Source organism: Meleagris gallopavo, chromosome 2 (genome assembly GCF_905368555.1).
Source record: "Meleagris gallopavo chromosome 2, MGAL_WU_HG_1.1, whole genome shotgun sequence".
NCBI classification, from domain to species: domain Eukaryota; kingdom Metazoa; phylum Chordata; class Aves; order Galliformes; family Phasianidae; genus Meleagris; species Meleagris gallopavo.
The window spans coordinates 56,077,515-56,094,280 of NC_139405.1; the positions used below are offsets into that span (position 1 = coordinate 56,077,515).

General features: G+C 37.6%; 2 protein-coding genes across 2 annotated transcripts; both read left to right on the forward strand.

Annotated features, from left to right (window-relative positions):
• The first annotated feature begins 956 nt into the window (after window positions 1–956).
• On the forward strand, window positions 957–3,407 carry TAAR2 (trace amine associated receptor 2). The gene is made up of 2 exons (XM_010707374.4): window positions 957–1,626; window positions 2,135–3,407. The coding sequence occupies exon 2, from the start codon at window positions 2,219–2,221 to the stop codon at window positions 3,245–3,247; it is 1,029 nt and encodes a 342-aa protein (XP_010705676.1). The 5' UTR covers window positions 957–1,626; window positions 2,135–2,218; the 3' UTR covers window positions 3,248–3,407.
• A 6,460-nt stretch (window positions 3,408–9,867) lies between these two features.
• Window positions 9,868–10,896, forward strand: LOC100543042 (trace amine-associated receptor 5). Its single transcript, XM_085218496.1, has one exon. It carries the CDS (start codon window positions 9,868–9,870, stop codon window positions 10,894–10,896), a length of 1,029 nt encoding a protein of 342 aa, XP_085074622.1.
• Window positions 10,897–16,766: the final 5,870 nt, after the last annotated feature.

A 16,766-nucleotide genomic window follows, 5' to 3' on the forward strand; every position in this document is an offset into this window, starting at 1 on the left:
TAAACATCTCATTTCTGAAATATATCAAACTGTTCCACCATTGCAGTCTGCTGCACCATGCTGAAAAGAGAACCACTAGTGAGGTGCATGGAACACTGCTTCCTGAAGGTAATGGTTTTTGAAGCATAGCCTAATTTGTTGGAAATCTAATATAATTTGGTCTGCATAGTTTTCTGCAGGCTTATATTTTAGTAAATTCAACAAAAGACCAACTATGTGAAGCTTGCCTATTTCTCAATTACTTAAAAAAGGGTTTCTAGATATGCTTGTCACAAAAATCCTATCAGAACTCAAAAATAAAATATTTCTACTGTACGCAATGAAAAAGAAATTATTATTTTTGGAGTTAATAAATGATTCTGTTTTGTACTTGCATTTTATTATCAGCAGAACGTTCCCTCATTTATTTGCCTTTTAAAACAACTGTCAAAAAGGTAAACTCCATTAAATGTCCTAACATTTTCCTTATTTAATTTTAAAAACAATGTCCATTTTCTGCCCTCTTTTCATGACGTACTGTATTAGTCAATAAGAATCCATCCTCCATATGCTGAATCTTCCATTCATCCATACAAGTTTCACTCAGCATCAACATCTAAATATCCTCCTCTGACCTCAGGAGACTCAATTTATTCATATAAGTAGTGAATTAGTTTTGTCTTTTCTTGTAAGAAAATAAATACTTCTTTTGTTGGGTTTTATTTCTTTTTAAATGGGAAGTTGTCCAATAACAGATGATAAATTGTTCTAAAATAACGCTTCTTTTTATACATCTTTATTGTTTGCTAAAGTATGGGGAAGTTCCTCTTCTACCTTGTACAAAAGCTACTGCTACAACTAGCATGAGAGACAGTGCTGTTCCCAGTCATTAAGTTACAAGATGATAATCTTAAATTTATTACATATTTTATTTCTAAGTTTCATTAGAAATAGTAATTATTTAAAAATGAAAGTTAAGGAGCATTTTCTGATACAGTAGATGAAAAAACATTACATCTTCCCTTCATCTTAAACTTTAGTATCACTTTTTAAAGACTAGTTTTAATAAGGCTTATATTTACCTTAACTCACCAAAGCAGTTCAGTAATGCATGACGGTAAATGAATGGAGAAAAGAGAAATAATGGTCTTGGGATTTCAGATACTTGGCTATGTTTATCTCCTGTTGATTTAAATCCCTGAATTATACAAATATTTTTAACTTAAAAACTCCTGGGAATTAAGTATTAAGCCATAAAAGAAAAATAATTTCCTACATTTCACTAAACTGAACCATGGTATAAAGATGGTCTGCCTTTTACAGACATTGCAATACTGCAGAACAATAACAAAGCAAGAAAACATCTACTTAAAGAATCTACTGATGATACTAAAACAGATTCAGGTAGTATTAGTCTATAAAACAGATGACTATTTAAATATTTTGGTGCTCTCTTTCTGCATTTTCTTCATTTCAAGGTGATACCCATTGGAAAATTCAGTGACTTCATATGTATTTATTACAGCTGGACCACAGTTTACTTCAGGAAACAAGCCAAGGCTGAACCCTTCTAGATACTGAAACTATAATAACTCAAAACAAGCATTGAAACTGATTTCACTGTTAATACTTTATAATCCACAAAAGGTGAGTTTAGAATGATTAATAATTTGAAAAGGGGGAGCTGGCAGCTGATTTTTGATTCACTAAATGAGCTTAGAATATAGCCCACCAACTGAAATCTCCAGGAAAGCTGATGTGATGACATAGTGTTTCTCCTTTAGAAAACATCAGTGTTCTAGGATTGAAGAGACAAAAAAATCCTGTACAGTATTTGGAGACTGAAGTGAACCTGGGTTTCTCTGTCTACGCATCTTTTTCTTCTAATGTTTTAGAATGAGTGATATTAACATCTATTTGAAAGACAATCAAAATATTTTACAAAGTAATCTAGATACAAAAGAATGCATAAAGTACATTTGATGCTGTATTATAGTTCAGTTAATTTAGAAGATAATTAAGCTTCCTTTCAACTGCTTTTTTATATATTATTTGCAACAACTAAGCCAAGAGAAAATGTGTCTCTGAATTATTGCATTCCCCTCTGTAATTTATTCATGCTCTTGTCTAACTTTGTCTTGTCTTCTCACATTAGGACATGGAACCTTTTGGAAATTCGTGAAAATTATATCTACTTATGGAAGTACATACCTAGTAGAAAAATTGATAAAGGATTATTATGTTTTCCATGAACATCTCAAGAGATTTTACTGACTGCTCTGAGTTTGGAAATAGGTCCTGTTCTGACAGCTCTAGGTCACCAAGAGTACGAGGGGTATTGTATTTCTCCATAACTGCAGCCTTCCTTCTCACTGTCTCAGGGAATATGGCCATTATTTTTTCCATCTTGTATTTCAAACAGCTTCATTCTCCGACCAATTTTCTCATCTTATCCATGGCTGTCACAGATTTCCTGTTGGGCTTTGCCATAATGCCCTACAGCATGGTGAGATCTGTGGAGAACTGCTGGTATTTTGGGATGATGTTCTGCAAAATTCATTACAGTTTTGACCTGATGCTCTGCTTGGTTTCCATTTTTCATCTTTGTTCCATTGCAGTGGATCGTTTTTATGCAATCTGCCACCCTCTGCATTATGCCAGCACAATGACCATGGCTGCCATAAAACAAATAACAGCAGTGTGTTGGTCAGTGCCAGCTGCATTTGCTTTTGGTCTTGTTTTCTCGGAAGCTTATGCTTCTGGAATCGGGGGCTATGAAAGCTTGGTCAAATGCTCTAGCTTGTGCCCTATTGTGTTCAACAAAGCGTGGGGGATTGTTTTATTTACAGTTGGTCTATTTGCTCCTGCTTGTATTATGTTAGGGATCTACATTAAAATTTTTGTAGTCTCCCAAAAGCACGTACATGTGTTGAGCCAGACACACAAGCACAGAAAAAGTGATATGAAAAATGAACTTTCTAAGAGTAAAGACAAGAAAGCTGCCAAAACTTTGAGTGTTGTTATGTTGGCTTTCTTTGTATGCTGGTTTCCTTGCTTTTTTGCAATCCTACTTGATCCATTTTTAAATTTCTCTATTCCTTCCCCTTTGTTTGATGCTCTAAACTGGTTTGGTTACTTAAATTCTACCTGTAACCCATTAATATATGGCTTTTTCTACCCATGGTTTCGGAAAGCTTTTAAATATATTGTAACAGGCAAAATATTTAACCCTCAACTTCGTACAACAAAACTTTCATCTGAAGATTAGTCACAGTAGTATATTGTAGATTCTACAACTGACACCAGTTCTAAAGGTGAAGATTTAACAATGACTACTTGGTATTCATAATTCAGTAAATTATCTGAAATGTACAATATGAATCTCACAATTCAGTACTGTAGAATTATCAAATATTCCCTTAATAAAATCAGACACTTTATATTTTGGTATTTTGTTGCCACCCCTGCTGACTCTTTCTGCCTTGATTCTGTTTGAGAAGTTAAATTTTTCTAGAATCTCTGAATGAGCTATTTCAGGAAGTATACAGTCTATAAACACAATATTTCATCTAATTCTGCATGCATGCAGCAAGCCTTTCTTGAGGTTCACCATCAATAATTTCCTAAACTGAATACATCCCAAACCAGTATAGTTATAGTATTTCCAACCTTTTGTGACTAAGGCATTAGTGTATAGATGTATATTATCTGCTGTAATTACCAATTTATAGAATTTCAGTGTAATTTTGGCTCAAAGTTGCTCTTTTCCTTTGAAATCAGTGGAATCAGATTTGCAGCATTTATCCCCCATAAGCATAGTACACAGGAATGAGAGTGCTACTCACACTTTATGTACATCCCTGTGCTTTCTTAGCTTCCACGTCAGGCTCCACGTGCTACAGAATATTCCAGCCAAGAACTCACACAAGATTCACTCCAGCAAACCTGAAAATGGAACTGAAGCCTCTAGCTGTGGCTCTGTGGTGGTGCAGACTCACCATACCACTCTACAGTCTCAGTGTAAGCCACCACTGTGCTTTTACCTTTCAAGTGCAGTGAGTTTGGATGATCAGGCACTCCCTGACCATAACTGAAACTCAAGCTCCTTTTAGCCTGACCTGAAAGGCACCAGAAATGTACAGCCTGAGAGTACCAGAACTGTACAGGTAGGAGAAGATTCCAAGATTGATTCACCTGAATTCTAGCCAGAAATTGAAAGATTTCTGATTAAACTTAATTATCTCAAGATCTTATAAATTCTGCCCTAAGTGAAGAACCCCACTGTGACTAGCTTACCAGATAGGAAGATCCTTGGGCATGAAACTGAACTCAGAAATCTCCCTTGGAAATACCCTGTTTGTAAGTTTCATGTGAGCCTTGCCATACTTGAACTTTTAACTAAGTTGATGTATTTGATTGTAGTAAATTTCACTGAATCATTACATTAAATTGACTAATGATTAAATGCTGATTAAATGCTAGTATGAATCATACAATCTAACCTTGTGACATATTGTAGAAGTATTTATAAGCCCCAAATTGTTGCTAAAACCCAATGTTGGATAGCCATCAGTCCGCTACTGGCTCTCACCATTTTAAGCACTACCAAAAAGCAACCCTCGTGTTTATTCACTTTTTGGTTTATCACAGCTGTACTGGTATGGCACAGCAGCAATGGCTGTTCATTTTCTTTTGCTGGAATCTTTTAATGATCTTTTGATAACCTGAATACATTCTAGTTTGGATCTGGTAAACCCCAATTTCAGCCCCACTATTAAACACTTGAGGCAGCAAAGAGACGGAAGGTCACAGGCTTGTCTGGGATGGTGTGTAAGACTCACTTTCTAATAAGAAAAACAAAAAAACCACGAGGCAGTGGATGCAAATGCTCTCTTTGTGCACCATTGTCAGTAGCTGAAGAGTCAGAGCAGAGAACAGAGCAGGTCTGGGTGCCAGAAAAAACTTAGGCACCTGTAAGCTGGATAACAAATTGTCCATTTCACTGCTCAGTATGTGTCCAGAGACCAATGAAGACCTCTAAATGAAATACCAAGACAGCGGAAGTGGTGCTCAGGGAGAGCAAGGATGCTGAGCCACAGGTTGCTTATGGCCAATGGCTTGGCTCTGGAAACCTGGATCTCTTTAACATAACACAAACCTGATGCCTAGATCTCATGCTATTGACTCATGTTTGTCTAGACTCAATCTTATTCTGCTGCTGCAGTTCTTTCCTGAGGGCCAGCTCTGGAGCAGCTCTGGTAAAGTGTAAAGGCATTTTACACAATGGCTTACTGGCCAGGGTACTGTCTAGAATGACATCAGAAGATGCAGAGACTTTCTGCCGCTCCTTTGGAGATTAATCCATTGAAATTTGCAGTGCTTGAAGGGATATGTAGCATCCTCAGTGTGCTGCTGTCAGCAGAGAGAGTTTCATGACAGATGATAGGGGAGACTACAGAAGCGGTGTCACAACCAGATGTACCAGGCCATGCTTGCATATGGTTCAATGTGGTTGCTTTAAAGGAAATTCTGTGCCATCAGATCAGTCAGTCTCTATGTGAAAATAAAAATGAGCATCTGCAGACAGCACAGGTGGAAGTCCATGAAGGATTTATGTTGAAAGCTAACCACATATCCTTTAAAAGGATCTTCACAATGTTTGCAGTCATAAGTGATCACCACTGTACTCAACTATTGGGCAGGTGTGTGTTAATTCCTCCTGCTACTTCAACAGGAATGTGTTCATGGTAGGTATCCAATTAAGTTTGTGGTTCTGCATTAAAGCATTTCTGAAAATTTTTCTATATATTAGATACCTAGCTGGTGACACATGATGCAGTCAAAGACATTTTAAGTAATAATTTCTGGACTTCTTTAACATAGCGTGTAAACAGTTCACAGTCAGCCCAATATATTACACCTACATCTCTTCCACTGCAAATCCTCAGAAAATGACTTGTAGCTATCTGTGGGGCTTCAGTGTCTCATGTCCTTGGGTGCGTTTGGCGTATGCCTTTGGATGTTGAAGGAGTATCTGCTTAGTCTGCCTGCAGCTGGATCTGGACTACTGGAGTAGTTTTTCCGGACAAGGTATCTTGCAGATCTATCACAGGGAGGGGCTTGCAGGATACAGTGCTGTTTGCTGTTCCACCTGCTCATAAACAACACAAATGTAAAACCTGGTGCTAAACCAAGCAATGTTCTGCATGAAATCGGGGGTTGCAGAGTAATAGGTGGTTTTTGCAGACCATGCCTGGTAGTCTGGAGGTGAACTGGAGTATCTGCAGTTTTTGCTATAACACTCACCACATTAAATTCTATGAGGTACACATTTATATTTGGATGTAAGCAGTGCAGATCTCTTCAAGACTTCCTCTCTATAAGTATCATGGTAACCTTTTCCTCTGAAAAACGTTAGCCCTTTACACATTTTTTCATGTTTTATTGCAAATTCTGTGAGGCTGTTCCTTTCCTTGGGACAGCAACCAGAAGCATTGGGGCTTCTATTTTTTTTTTTTTTTTTATCTGGGAATGATTCCAGCAGGAGCTAACATTGCCTCGGAGGGAGTGGAAGCAGTAGTATGTGTGTGTCTCTTTTTTCCATCGTTTGTGTCACATCCCAACTAAACTGTGTGAAAGGGTTTCCTTCCCCCTTGTGGAGTCCAACCGCAAAAGCAGTTTTAAAGAAAAACACTGACATTTGTATTTTGCTTTTGTTTATACAGGGACAAAAATAAAATAAAATTGAATCCTTAGGTTTCAAAAACACCACGTGAACATTTTGTAATATATAGATGGATTTAATTTTACAAGATCTCTGCTGATTTTTATTTTGTGCCTTAATAGTGTAGAGCATTTAGGAGGTGTTTAGCACCAGATCACTGGCATAACAGGGGATCTAGAGGCACAGAGGTATGTTTTGGAGATGAGCAACAACACAAAAATCCAAACGGCAATTTCCTTGAGATACTGCCATAGTATTTCCAAAATTAATGCTCCATAGTCAGTATCCCATCTATAATGTCTTTAACAAAGATCTCCCCATTACCAATACAGACTGAGGGATGAAAGGATTGAGAGCAGCCCTGCCAAAAAAAAAAGACCTGGGGGTAATAGTGGATGGAAACCTGGACATGAGCCAGCGATGTGTCCTTGCAGCCCAGAAAGCCAATCACATTCTGGGCTGCCTTAAGAGAAGCGTGGCCAGCAGGCTGAGGGAAGTGATCCTTCCCCTCTCACCAGTGGTGAGAATTCACCTGGAGTACTGCATCCAAACGTGAAGTCCTCAGTCCAGGAGAGAAGAGATATATGTGGTACCCAGTGGAGACCCCTTTCTGCAGTGAATGGCACCTTAGTACGATTTTAGACTGCATTGGGTGAGAATTTACACAACGTACATTTCAGCAAAGTCTGCAGTAATGATGAAACATTCATACATGGTATGCAGACTTCTTCACAGACAACCACTTCTCGCCATTACAAAGGAGAATAGGTTCCATTACAGACAGAAGATTGGAGTTTTAGGTTCAGCAGTGCAGCGTAGGCCATTTTAGCAAGCCTATCACCTTCTCATTCTTTATTTTCTGTTTAAGGATACCGGACTCATTCTTTTTGAAACTGTGAGAAAAAAATTCACAGCATAGAGGCAATGATGATGGCTGTCCTAGTCCATAATCCATTGAAACTGCCTTGTTCTATTTTAAGGAGTTCAGACTTAGAGGTTACCTAGAAAAACTTAGAGCCCAAGTACAGCAGTTTCAATAAAAAAGATCTTGGTCTATCCATGTCTTCACTGCAGGAGTTTGAACTATGCCAGATAGTACACTTTTCCTCCTACATTTTTTGTGGGCTTTTTTTCTGCTGACTACTAGGCTATGTAGTACTTTCAACAAAAACTCAGTTTGAGATTATATCCAGCAATTTTGTCTGAAAGAGGAAGAGGAAAGGGAAGAAACATTTTGAGAATGATTGGCATTTTTCATTTTATGATAGCATTCTTACCTTCAGAGTTGATACATGTTGATAATCTCTTCCTGTTTCAAGCTATAAAGGCATAAATTGCCACTGTCTGAGCCTTTTCTTAATCATGAGATCTTCCATGCAACCAGACATCAAGCAAATTATGTGTGCAGGAAGGGCAAACTGAGATTGTTCTGTTACACATCAGTCTCTTTCAAGGTGGCAATAATCACTTCAGAAGCACCATGATAGTTAGCTAGCTGATGGGTATTTTGACAAGTTCATGATTCAAATTCACTTAGAATTTGAATGACAAAGCAATTGAGTGAGAATGGAATCTATTACATATAAAATATAGGAAGAATGAAAATTAATGGGAATACTAGAACACAGAGTACAAAAAAGCTATTGGTAATATTAAAGCTATCAAAAGGTTCTAACGATCTAAATATAAATGCTCGTTTATTAAAACATGGACATAGGAAAAGGAGAAACATATCTCTTTGAAATATGTCCAGGGTAGTGCAGTCCTTCACTGAACTATGCCTAATTTATACTTTAATGCACTGGGATTTTTAATGTCCACATTGGTCATGGAGGCCTCCATGGGGTGAGGGTCACTGACACCCCAGGATGAGCTAGCATTAGCTGCATCTTCTTTCAGAAGCATGCTGAGAAAGAAAATACAGATACTAATCTTGAGATAAATCTTCAGAGATTCAACAGCAGCTGAGCATTTGTGTGCTTGAACAGCTTTTCAGAAAATGGCAATTTTTGCCAAATACACAACAGTCCCGCTATGCCCCTAAGGTATAATAGCCACCTACAGGGACACTCCATCTGGCTTATATAAGGCGTTGACTGATCTCACATTTTCCACTCAGACAATGGATGTACTTGGAAAAGGATTTCAATACACTGCAGTACAGCTCCCGTAGCATGGAAAGAGCTATTTCACTGTAAGTATTCCCAATTTAAGAGCTTTGTTGATGCTAGGAAGGATGGGAAAGGTGACAATATTATCCAGCTATTACAGCAGTCATTTTAAGAAAAAAGAATACACTGAGGAGAATATGATGTTTTTAACTATAGCTGTTAAAAACTATGCCATTCAATTATTTGATTTAGTAATTCCAGATTACTAAAACAACCCATTATAATCCACTGATATCTTGTATTCGGTACAGCTCAATTTAAAACTTAAATAACTTAAATGTAAAGCTTAAATAGCAATGTCACAAATATAAAACAGTGGCAATCTTTAGGACATACAGTAATACTTGTGTTTGTCTCGCTGAGTATTTGTCATCACCTCACCAGATATCCATGTATATGCCCATAGCTAGGAAATGTAGCCTGAGAAGTGTGCCATGCAGGTTTTACTTTTGCAGTGAGATGTTACTTTATAAAAATCACTTCTCAGTTTCTATTTAATAAAAAGATTCACAACTAAATTGGAACTTCCTTTCCAGGGAAATTCACAAGAATCAGTGTGCTATGATATTGGAGTCAGCTTTAAAATATTCCATGAGCTTTGGCTCACAATGCCTGTTACTCAGCAGTATTTTTCCTTCTATGGCAGAACTTCACTTTGGTTATTACTTACACAGATTTGCCGCATTCCCTACACTACTCACAGTATCAGATGACAGAAAATCAAGTCAAAAATGCAGGAAAATTGTTGCAACTAAAATTGAACACGCTGATCTGAAGCTTCAGGAGATACAAAAGTGATATTATAGGCTCATTTTTTTTCACTTGAGTTATGCAAACTGTTCAATAGTTTTAATAAAAATATTTGATTAAAAGGCATCTCTCCTTCTAATCTGCCTTTTGAACACCTTTTTGCAGGTAGTCATTTGGCAGCTCCACTGGAAGCTGAATCCTTTTCCAGGCTTGTGCCTAACCCGAGCAGGCACAGGGCCTGCCATGGGCTCAGCCCAGGGTCGTAGTGCGGAGAAGGGGATGCTCATCGCCTTGTGCTATGAGGTGAACGGCTCCTGTCATAGAACCCTGCATCCCTTTGGGGTGCAGCTGGCCATTTACCTGGCCTGTGCCTTAGGCATGCTCATTACAGTGCTGGGGAACCTACTCGTTGTCGTCGTTGTTTCCCATTTCCAAGCCCTGCACACTCCCACCAACTTTCTGCTCCTCTCCCTTGCCTTGGCTGACATGCTCCTGGGATTGACCGTGCTGCCCTTCAGCACTATCCGGTCTGTAGAGAGTTGCTGGTATTTTGGAGATGATTTCTGTAAACTGCACACCTTTCTGGACACACTCTTTTGCCTGACCTCCATATTTCACCTGTGTTTCATTTCCATAGATCGGCACTGTGCGATCTGTCACCCTTTGCTCTACCCCACCAAGTTTACTCTAAGAGTGGCCTGCATGTGCATTGGGGTGGGGTGGGCAGTCCCCGTGGTCTACACCTCTGTCTTCCTGTACACTAAAGAGATTGCAGAAGGGCTGGGCCATTTTTTGCAAGATGTACCCTGCGTTGGTAGCTGCCAGCTGCTGTTCAATAAGCTCTGGGGGTGGTTGAATTTCCCAGTATTCTTCTTCCCTTGCCTCATAATGATAGCTTTATATGTAAAAATATTTACTGTTGCTAACAAGCAAGCCAGATTGATAAACAACATGAATAAAAGTTTTGGGGCTCACCTACACAGAGGAGCATCCAGAAGTGAAAGGAGAGCAGCAAAGACTCTTGGGGTAGCTGTAGGAATCTATCTCCTGTGCTGGCTGCCCTTTACTATTGACACCATGGTAGACAGCCTTCTGAATTTCATCACTCCTCCAGTCCTATTTGACATCCTCATTTGGTTTGCATACTTTAATTCTGCCTGCAATCCCTTGATCTATGTATTTTCCTATCATTGGTTCAGGAAAGCTGTGAAACTAGTCTTAACTCAGGGGATCTTTTGTTCCAGGACATCAAGAGTAGACTTGTACCAATAATGACCAGACCCTTCTTATGAACCATGGAAAATATTTTAGCCTATGTTTAGGCATTCCTCATGAATATTATGGATCATCCAGCTAGGTAGTTTTTTATTTTTCCTAAAACAACTGGCTTGGGCAAATCTCAGGTTTAAATAGGCACGCTGTTCTGTGAATAATTGTCCACAACATTTATCTCAGCACACACGCCTTGTTAGTCTTGACTTTGCTATGTGATGTGACAAGTGTTTGAAACTTGTCTATAGTCAGCTGCAAAACAGGACACCATCCATACTGTTTCTGAAAAAATAGCTGCCTGTCTCTCACGATACCTTTTGAACAGACAGTTGTTTATTTGGTTTTTTAATAAACAAAGTAGATGATGTTGATTTAGTAAGTTACAAAGGGTGTATGCTAATTTTTAAGTACAAAAAAGTATACAGGCAAGACAAAATCCTAAACTATGGTAGTGGCCAATAGCAGAGGAAAAGAAATGTCAATCTGATACTTTTAACTTGATTTTCCTAACCTGCTACTGAGCCAGATGTTACGTATGGGAAATGCATCCTAAATTCCTTGGTAGAATCTCTTCAAACCCATGGAATAAAGATACCTGTTTAGTCAGAATGTGCAAAGTGACTGCTCCATACCTTTAATCTTACTGTCCTTCTTTGTATCTTTTCCATTCCTACTGTGTAAAGGAAGTAGAAGAAGGGGACAGAGGGAGGAAAGGAGTTACATGGAGTATTCAAACTGTTAATAATTTTAGTGTTTTTTTTTTCTTTGCTGTCGTTCTTTTCCCTAAGATTCCTCATGCTTTTGTGTTTGATTGATTGATCCCAAAGAAGTGAGTCTGCTTACAGACATAACATATGCTTAAATACTTGAACTGCACATAAAGTGTCAGTGCAATTTCTTAGATTTCTTCAGCTATGTTTATGTTTATGTGATTTCATAGGCCAATTTTAGATCTGTAGACAGCTGTGAACTCTGTTCAGGAAGCAGCAAGCTGAATGGTAAAATTTTGTACTATACATAATGGAGTTATTTTCTACCTCAATGTTATGACCATTTTATCAAGAAAAAAGTGTAGCAAGCAATAGTAAATCTTTTATAAATAATTAATAGGCATCCAAATAATGACTGTAATAATTCATCATTTTATTCTGTTAATGGCATGTGAAACTATTATTAGGTTTCAATGTTGTTTGAATTATTATTGTCTTCTAAAGAATGTCATTTCATCTTATATTCAGCTGCATATTTTCTATATGACAAACATTGAAAGAAGAAGAGACAGCTACATAAAGGATGTAACTAATAGCAAGAGACCAGAAGAGACCCAACAATTTTCTGAAAAGAGTGATTAATTTTTTACTAAATTCAGTAGGCAATTGAATCAATCCCACCAAGAAGAAAAGAGAGGAATTTCACAACTGATACTCTGTAGGAAATCAGGGCAATAAAGCGATTGTTGTAGCACCTATATATTTTAACTATGTATGTAATAAACTAAATGGCAAAACTCCTTTTGCTCTTTTTTTATCATATTGTTAAGATTTCTGCATGGCAAGAGTTTCCTCAACTAGCAAAAATGAGTTATTGCTTTAGGATTTTGTAACCTGTTCTGACATCTGATTATTTCAAAACTTTTTACTGTTTGTCAATACTCGTAACACCCCAGTCAGAAATATATATATATATTGGTATTCAAAATAATCAAAGCTCAAGCTTTACAGAGGAAGGAGAAGAGTACCTAAGAGTTCTTCTCGGGGTTGTCCTGGAGAGTGACAATAAACAGTCAATGTTTTTAAGCTAAGACATTTACGAAGCCCTATGTCTGTAGTTAAGAGTGTCACTCTCTATCGCATCCTTCTCTGAGTGTCTGATACTCCCCCCGTTTGTTGTATTAATCTTCATTGTTTCTTAGGATGGAATACAAAGACTTTTCTACTGTTCTTCTGTCTACTCATTCTGTAGGAAAAGGTAAAAACCTCACACCCTACTGCCTACATCTATAGACTTTGTACAGTTAGCATAGCATACCAAAGCCAGCGACCAGGCTAAAGAAAGAAAAGCAGAATCAGATTCTTAGGCAAATACAGGTGACACAATATCACAGAAATATGTATGAAATCTATATATTTAAAGTCTTAGATCGTGGCTTGAGTTTCAAGATGAAGGCTCTTAAATTTAATGTGCATAGGTGTCTATGATTACAGTGTCTAAACTGATTATAGTTATAACCAGAATGGCTGTCTAAGCTCTGCCTGTAGTCAGTAAATTTCTAGAATATGAATCAGCTGCCTGGTGGCACCAAAGATGCCTTAGGGAACCTGAGATGAGTACAAAGGACTAGCATTCAGCTCAGAGGAAGCGGAGGCATAGAGCCAGGTGGGACATACCTGGGTATCTAAAATAGCACTAGATGTCCTTGTTTGGATATTTAGCATAAGCAATGGCATCTTACAGAAGTCTAGACATTTAGTTATGTAGAAATCTGCAAGCCTCAAACCGAATTGTGTCATATGGATATCTTAAAAACACCTTTCACTGACAGCTTTTTCTCTTGAACTCACTACAGCCAAAGCAATAGAGAAAGGGAGCTTCCACTGAGTTTCCAGTTGTTATTTGAGATATTTTCTACCAATCCTCAATAGACTCAAGAGGGCACGCATCATAAACATATTCAATTGGCCACTTCTTTTTGGAGTCCCATTGCATAATCTATCTTCATAGTTTTCTTCTATGGAAGAGGATGAGCATTGTTCCCCTGATGGTTATCACTTTCTAGGTTACAGTAGAAGGATTAGCACATCACATTAGGTTACTGTTGCTAGATCTTCTTTTTGGTTAAACAGGTTGGGGACAATGGAGAGAGGCACATACAGAGCTAGGGCAAACAGGTGAGACGGGTCTGGAAGCAGCCATAATTGCTTTCCTGTTCTTCTGTCACTGCATTTTGTAGCAATTGTAAGTCATGCTTTCATCATCTTTATAACTCCTCCTCTTACTCCTTACCTTTGATGTTTATGTAGACAAATTCTGTCATAACTCTTTTGTGCATTTTTCTCCGTGGTTTCAAAAAGCAATGAAGGTAAATATGAATTGTAAAATGATAATGGGGATGATGAGCTGTAAAATGGTGGAGATCAGTTGCTCAACAATTAACCATTTTCAAAGTGAAAAGATATTAATTCTATCAGATCTAGTTGCTGGCCTCAAAATCCATAGATTTTATTTCTTTTTAATATATGTTCTTCCATCGATTTGTATTTCTTTATCTGAACAAAATACTGACATTTATTTTTATGCCCTGTATAAATCTTCATCATGTTGAAGTGGTCTGCCTGAGGGGAGAAGGACTTTTTATTTCCAGGAACCTCTTAATTAAAGACCAGGATTTGCAAGAATAATTTCAGCTCACTTCTCTTGTACAGATAAAGCATATTGTGATTTTTGAGAATTTGACAGAAAGGCAAAGAAAGATTTAAATAAGTTGTTAGAAAGCCTCATTTTCTTTTATTCTTTTAAAAAACATCCATGTTGGGAATAGACTTTTTCTATTGTTATTTAAAATATATACTATACGACAATTACTGCTGCTGGCAAGTAAGTACAAATCTAATTAACCTGCAAATTTTCAAAACAGTTTTTTAAACAATTTTTTAGCCATTCTGCAAAGTAATTCACCCACTAGCTTGTTAAGGCTTGAAATAGTCATCTGCCATAACGTGGAACAGCATCTGGTGTAATAGGAACTTAATCCTATTTCAGGTTTTGAAGTGGACAGCTGAATTAAATCTGCAAATAGCAATAACAACAGTAAATCCAATTCTTCACTCCGTGGAACGCATCAAGCACTGGCTGAGAAGCCTTGCTAGACAATTTGCCATTTGTAGCAAATACGGGCAGCATGGCTCTCCATATCTAATGTCAATGGTGCACAAGTGAAATGCAATAGCCAAGAATGAGATTTGCCCATAAGGTAAATTACGCACCACTCATGCCTGGGAGAGAAGACACTTGTAAGGAGTATGAGGATAGGGATGGATTTCTGCATTATTGTGCTGTTATGCATCACACAGGCATGCAGAGCTGGTTAGGAGTGACTGCCCAGCCCCGGTTTCACCAGCAACTCCAATGCCTGTGCCACCATGTACTCATCATCCGCACTCAGGGACAACGCCTTGCTGGCTACATGTGCTCGTAGGTTGGGCCTGCAAAGCAAGAAGACTCCGGGAAGGAGTCAGGAAGGTGGAGCAGAGCATTGGCTCAGGCACTGGGAGAGCAGGAAAGAATTTCATTTCCAAATCACACAGTGTTGGTCTTGGTCTAATTTCGAACTCTTTCAAATATCAGATACCACAGGGAATATAAACAGAATGTTTTTGAAGTGATACTCCATTAGTTCAATTTTACATACAATAGCAGAGATATAAAATGCTGATTTTCAGAGTCAATGAATATCCAGAGTATCTTAAGTGATATCTGCTGAATATCCAGAGTACTCTCTCTGCCAAATCTACACATACCACAGTCTCAATATTTCTCCTTTTCTTTTTCCAGAGCTTTCCCCATTTTGTGTAATGTAGTCTGCAATTGGATGATCATATGGTTCAGAGCTCAATTCCTAAGTAACACAGATGAGGTTTAGAAATATGCTGATGGCATGAATTTATAGATTAAATTTTCTAGCAGCGCTCCTTTCCAGCATCTCTGAATACTACACTTAAAGGCAGCTTCTTTAGAACTCCTGCCCATATATTACAAATGATCAAAAACAGTATTATTTATTAGAAAGGAAATAATGAAAAAACCGAAATAACACTGCTCTTTTAACTGTAAAACAAAGCACATTTTCCTAGTGCTGTTTTAAGGATATTTTGTGCTCTTAGGAGAACCTGATCAAAAATTGGACTCTCTGGCTCTTGTCTTAACTGCATCTTACTTAGATTACTATATTAAAGAGGCTATTTAAATATTTTCATAGTAAGACAACATTTTAATGAAAAATTTGTTTAATAATCCAGTTTCCTTTCCGGGCTGTAAGATATTTGTAGGAACCAGTTACATTAAAGAATAATATCACAAGCTTTTCTAGATATTTAACAATGAAAGGTAGATGCTAAATGAGCTAACAGCATGTGAGAACAAGCATTTTGTCCATAGAACACCCAGTGTCTCTAGACGATCATTCAGCTAACCTATTTCCAAAGAGTGAGAATGAATACTGATCGATGAATGTGTTATCTGCAAGCTAAAAAAAAAGTGGCAATCTGCAGATAAAGTACTCAGTAAGAGTAATGGGGGCAATAACGGGAAGAATAACAGGGCATTTCTTTCTTTTACTTTTAAATTGGAAGTACTTATTTGAAATCATTGTTTTCTGAGGGAAAACTGACAGTGAGCCTAGCTGAGGCTCCTAAAAGTATGAGTGGCTTTGCTCAGTCAAAGATTTTATAATCAAAACTTGGATGTAAAAATCAAGGCAAGGCCTTAATACAGAAAGGAAGTGCATTAACCTCTCATTAGTGCACCATCTAGTGGGATAATCCTGGATTAACTCCACTGTTCAACGGTGGAAGGAAAATTTTCCCATGCACGTAGCTGCATTAAGATCATTGCTAATCTAAATAACATACTAAATTTAGAATAAAGAGGTAAACATTCCCATATCAAGTTAGAAAATAGGCATATCAGAATGCTTTTTCTTAACAACTTTAATTTATAAATGTAAGGCTGGATATCTCCAAGCATCTATTAATATAAATTTATGTAGCTATGCCAGTTTTGAAGGCTATGTTGTTGTCCTGATTGGGACAGATTTGATTTTCTTCAGTGTTTTATATGATGTTGTGTTATGGATTTAGGAGAAAAAAACCCAA

What these genes read in the sequence shown, in the direction of transcription:
- LOC100543042 (XM_085218496.1), top strand. Translation starts at nt 9,868, where the DNA reads ATGGGCTCAGCCCAGGGTCGTAGTGCGGAGAAGGGGATGCTCATCGCC.
- TAAR2 (XM_010707374.4), top strand. Translation starts at nt 2,219, where the DNA reads ATGTTTTCCATGAACATCTCAAGAGATTTTACTGACTGCTCTGAGTTT.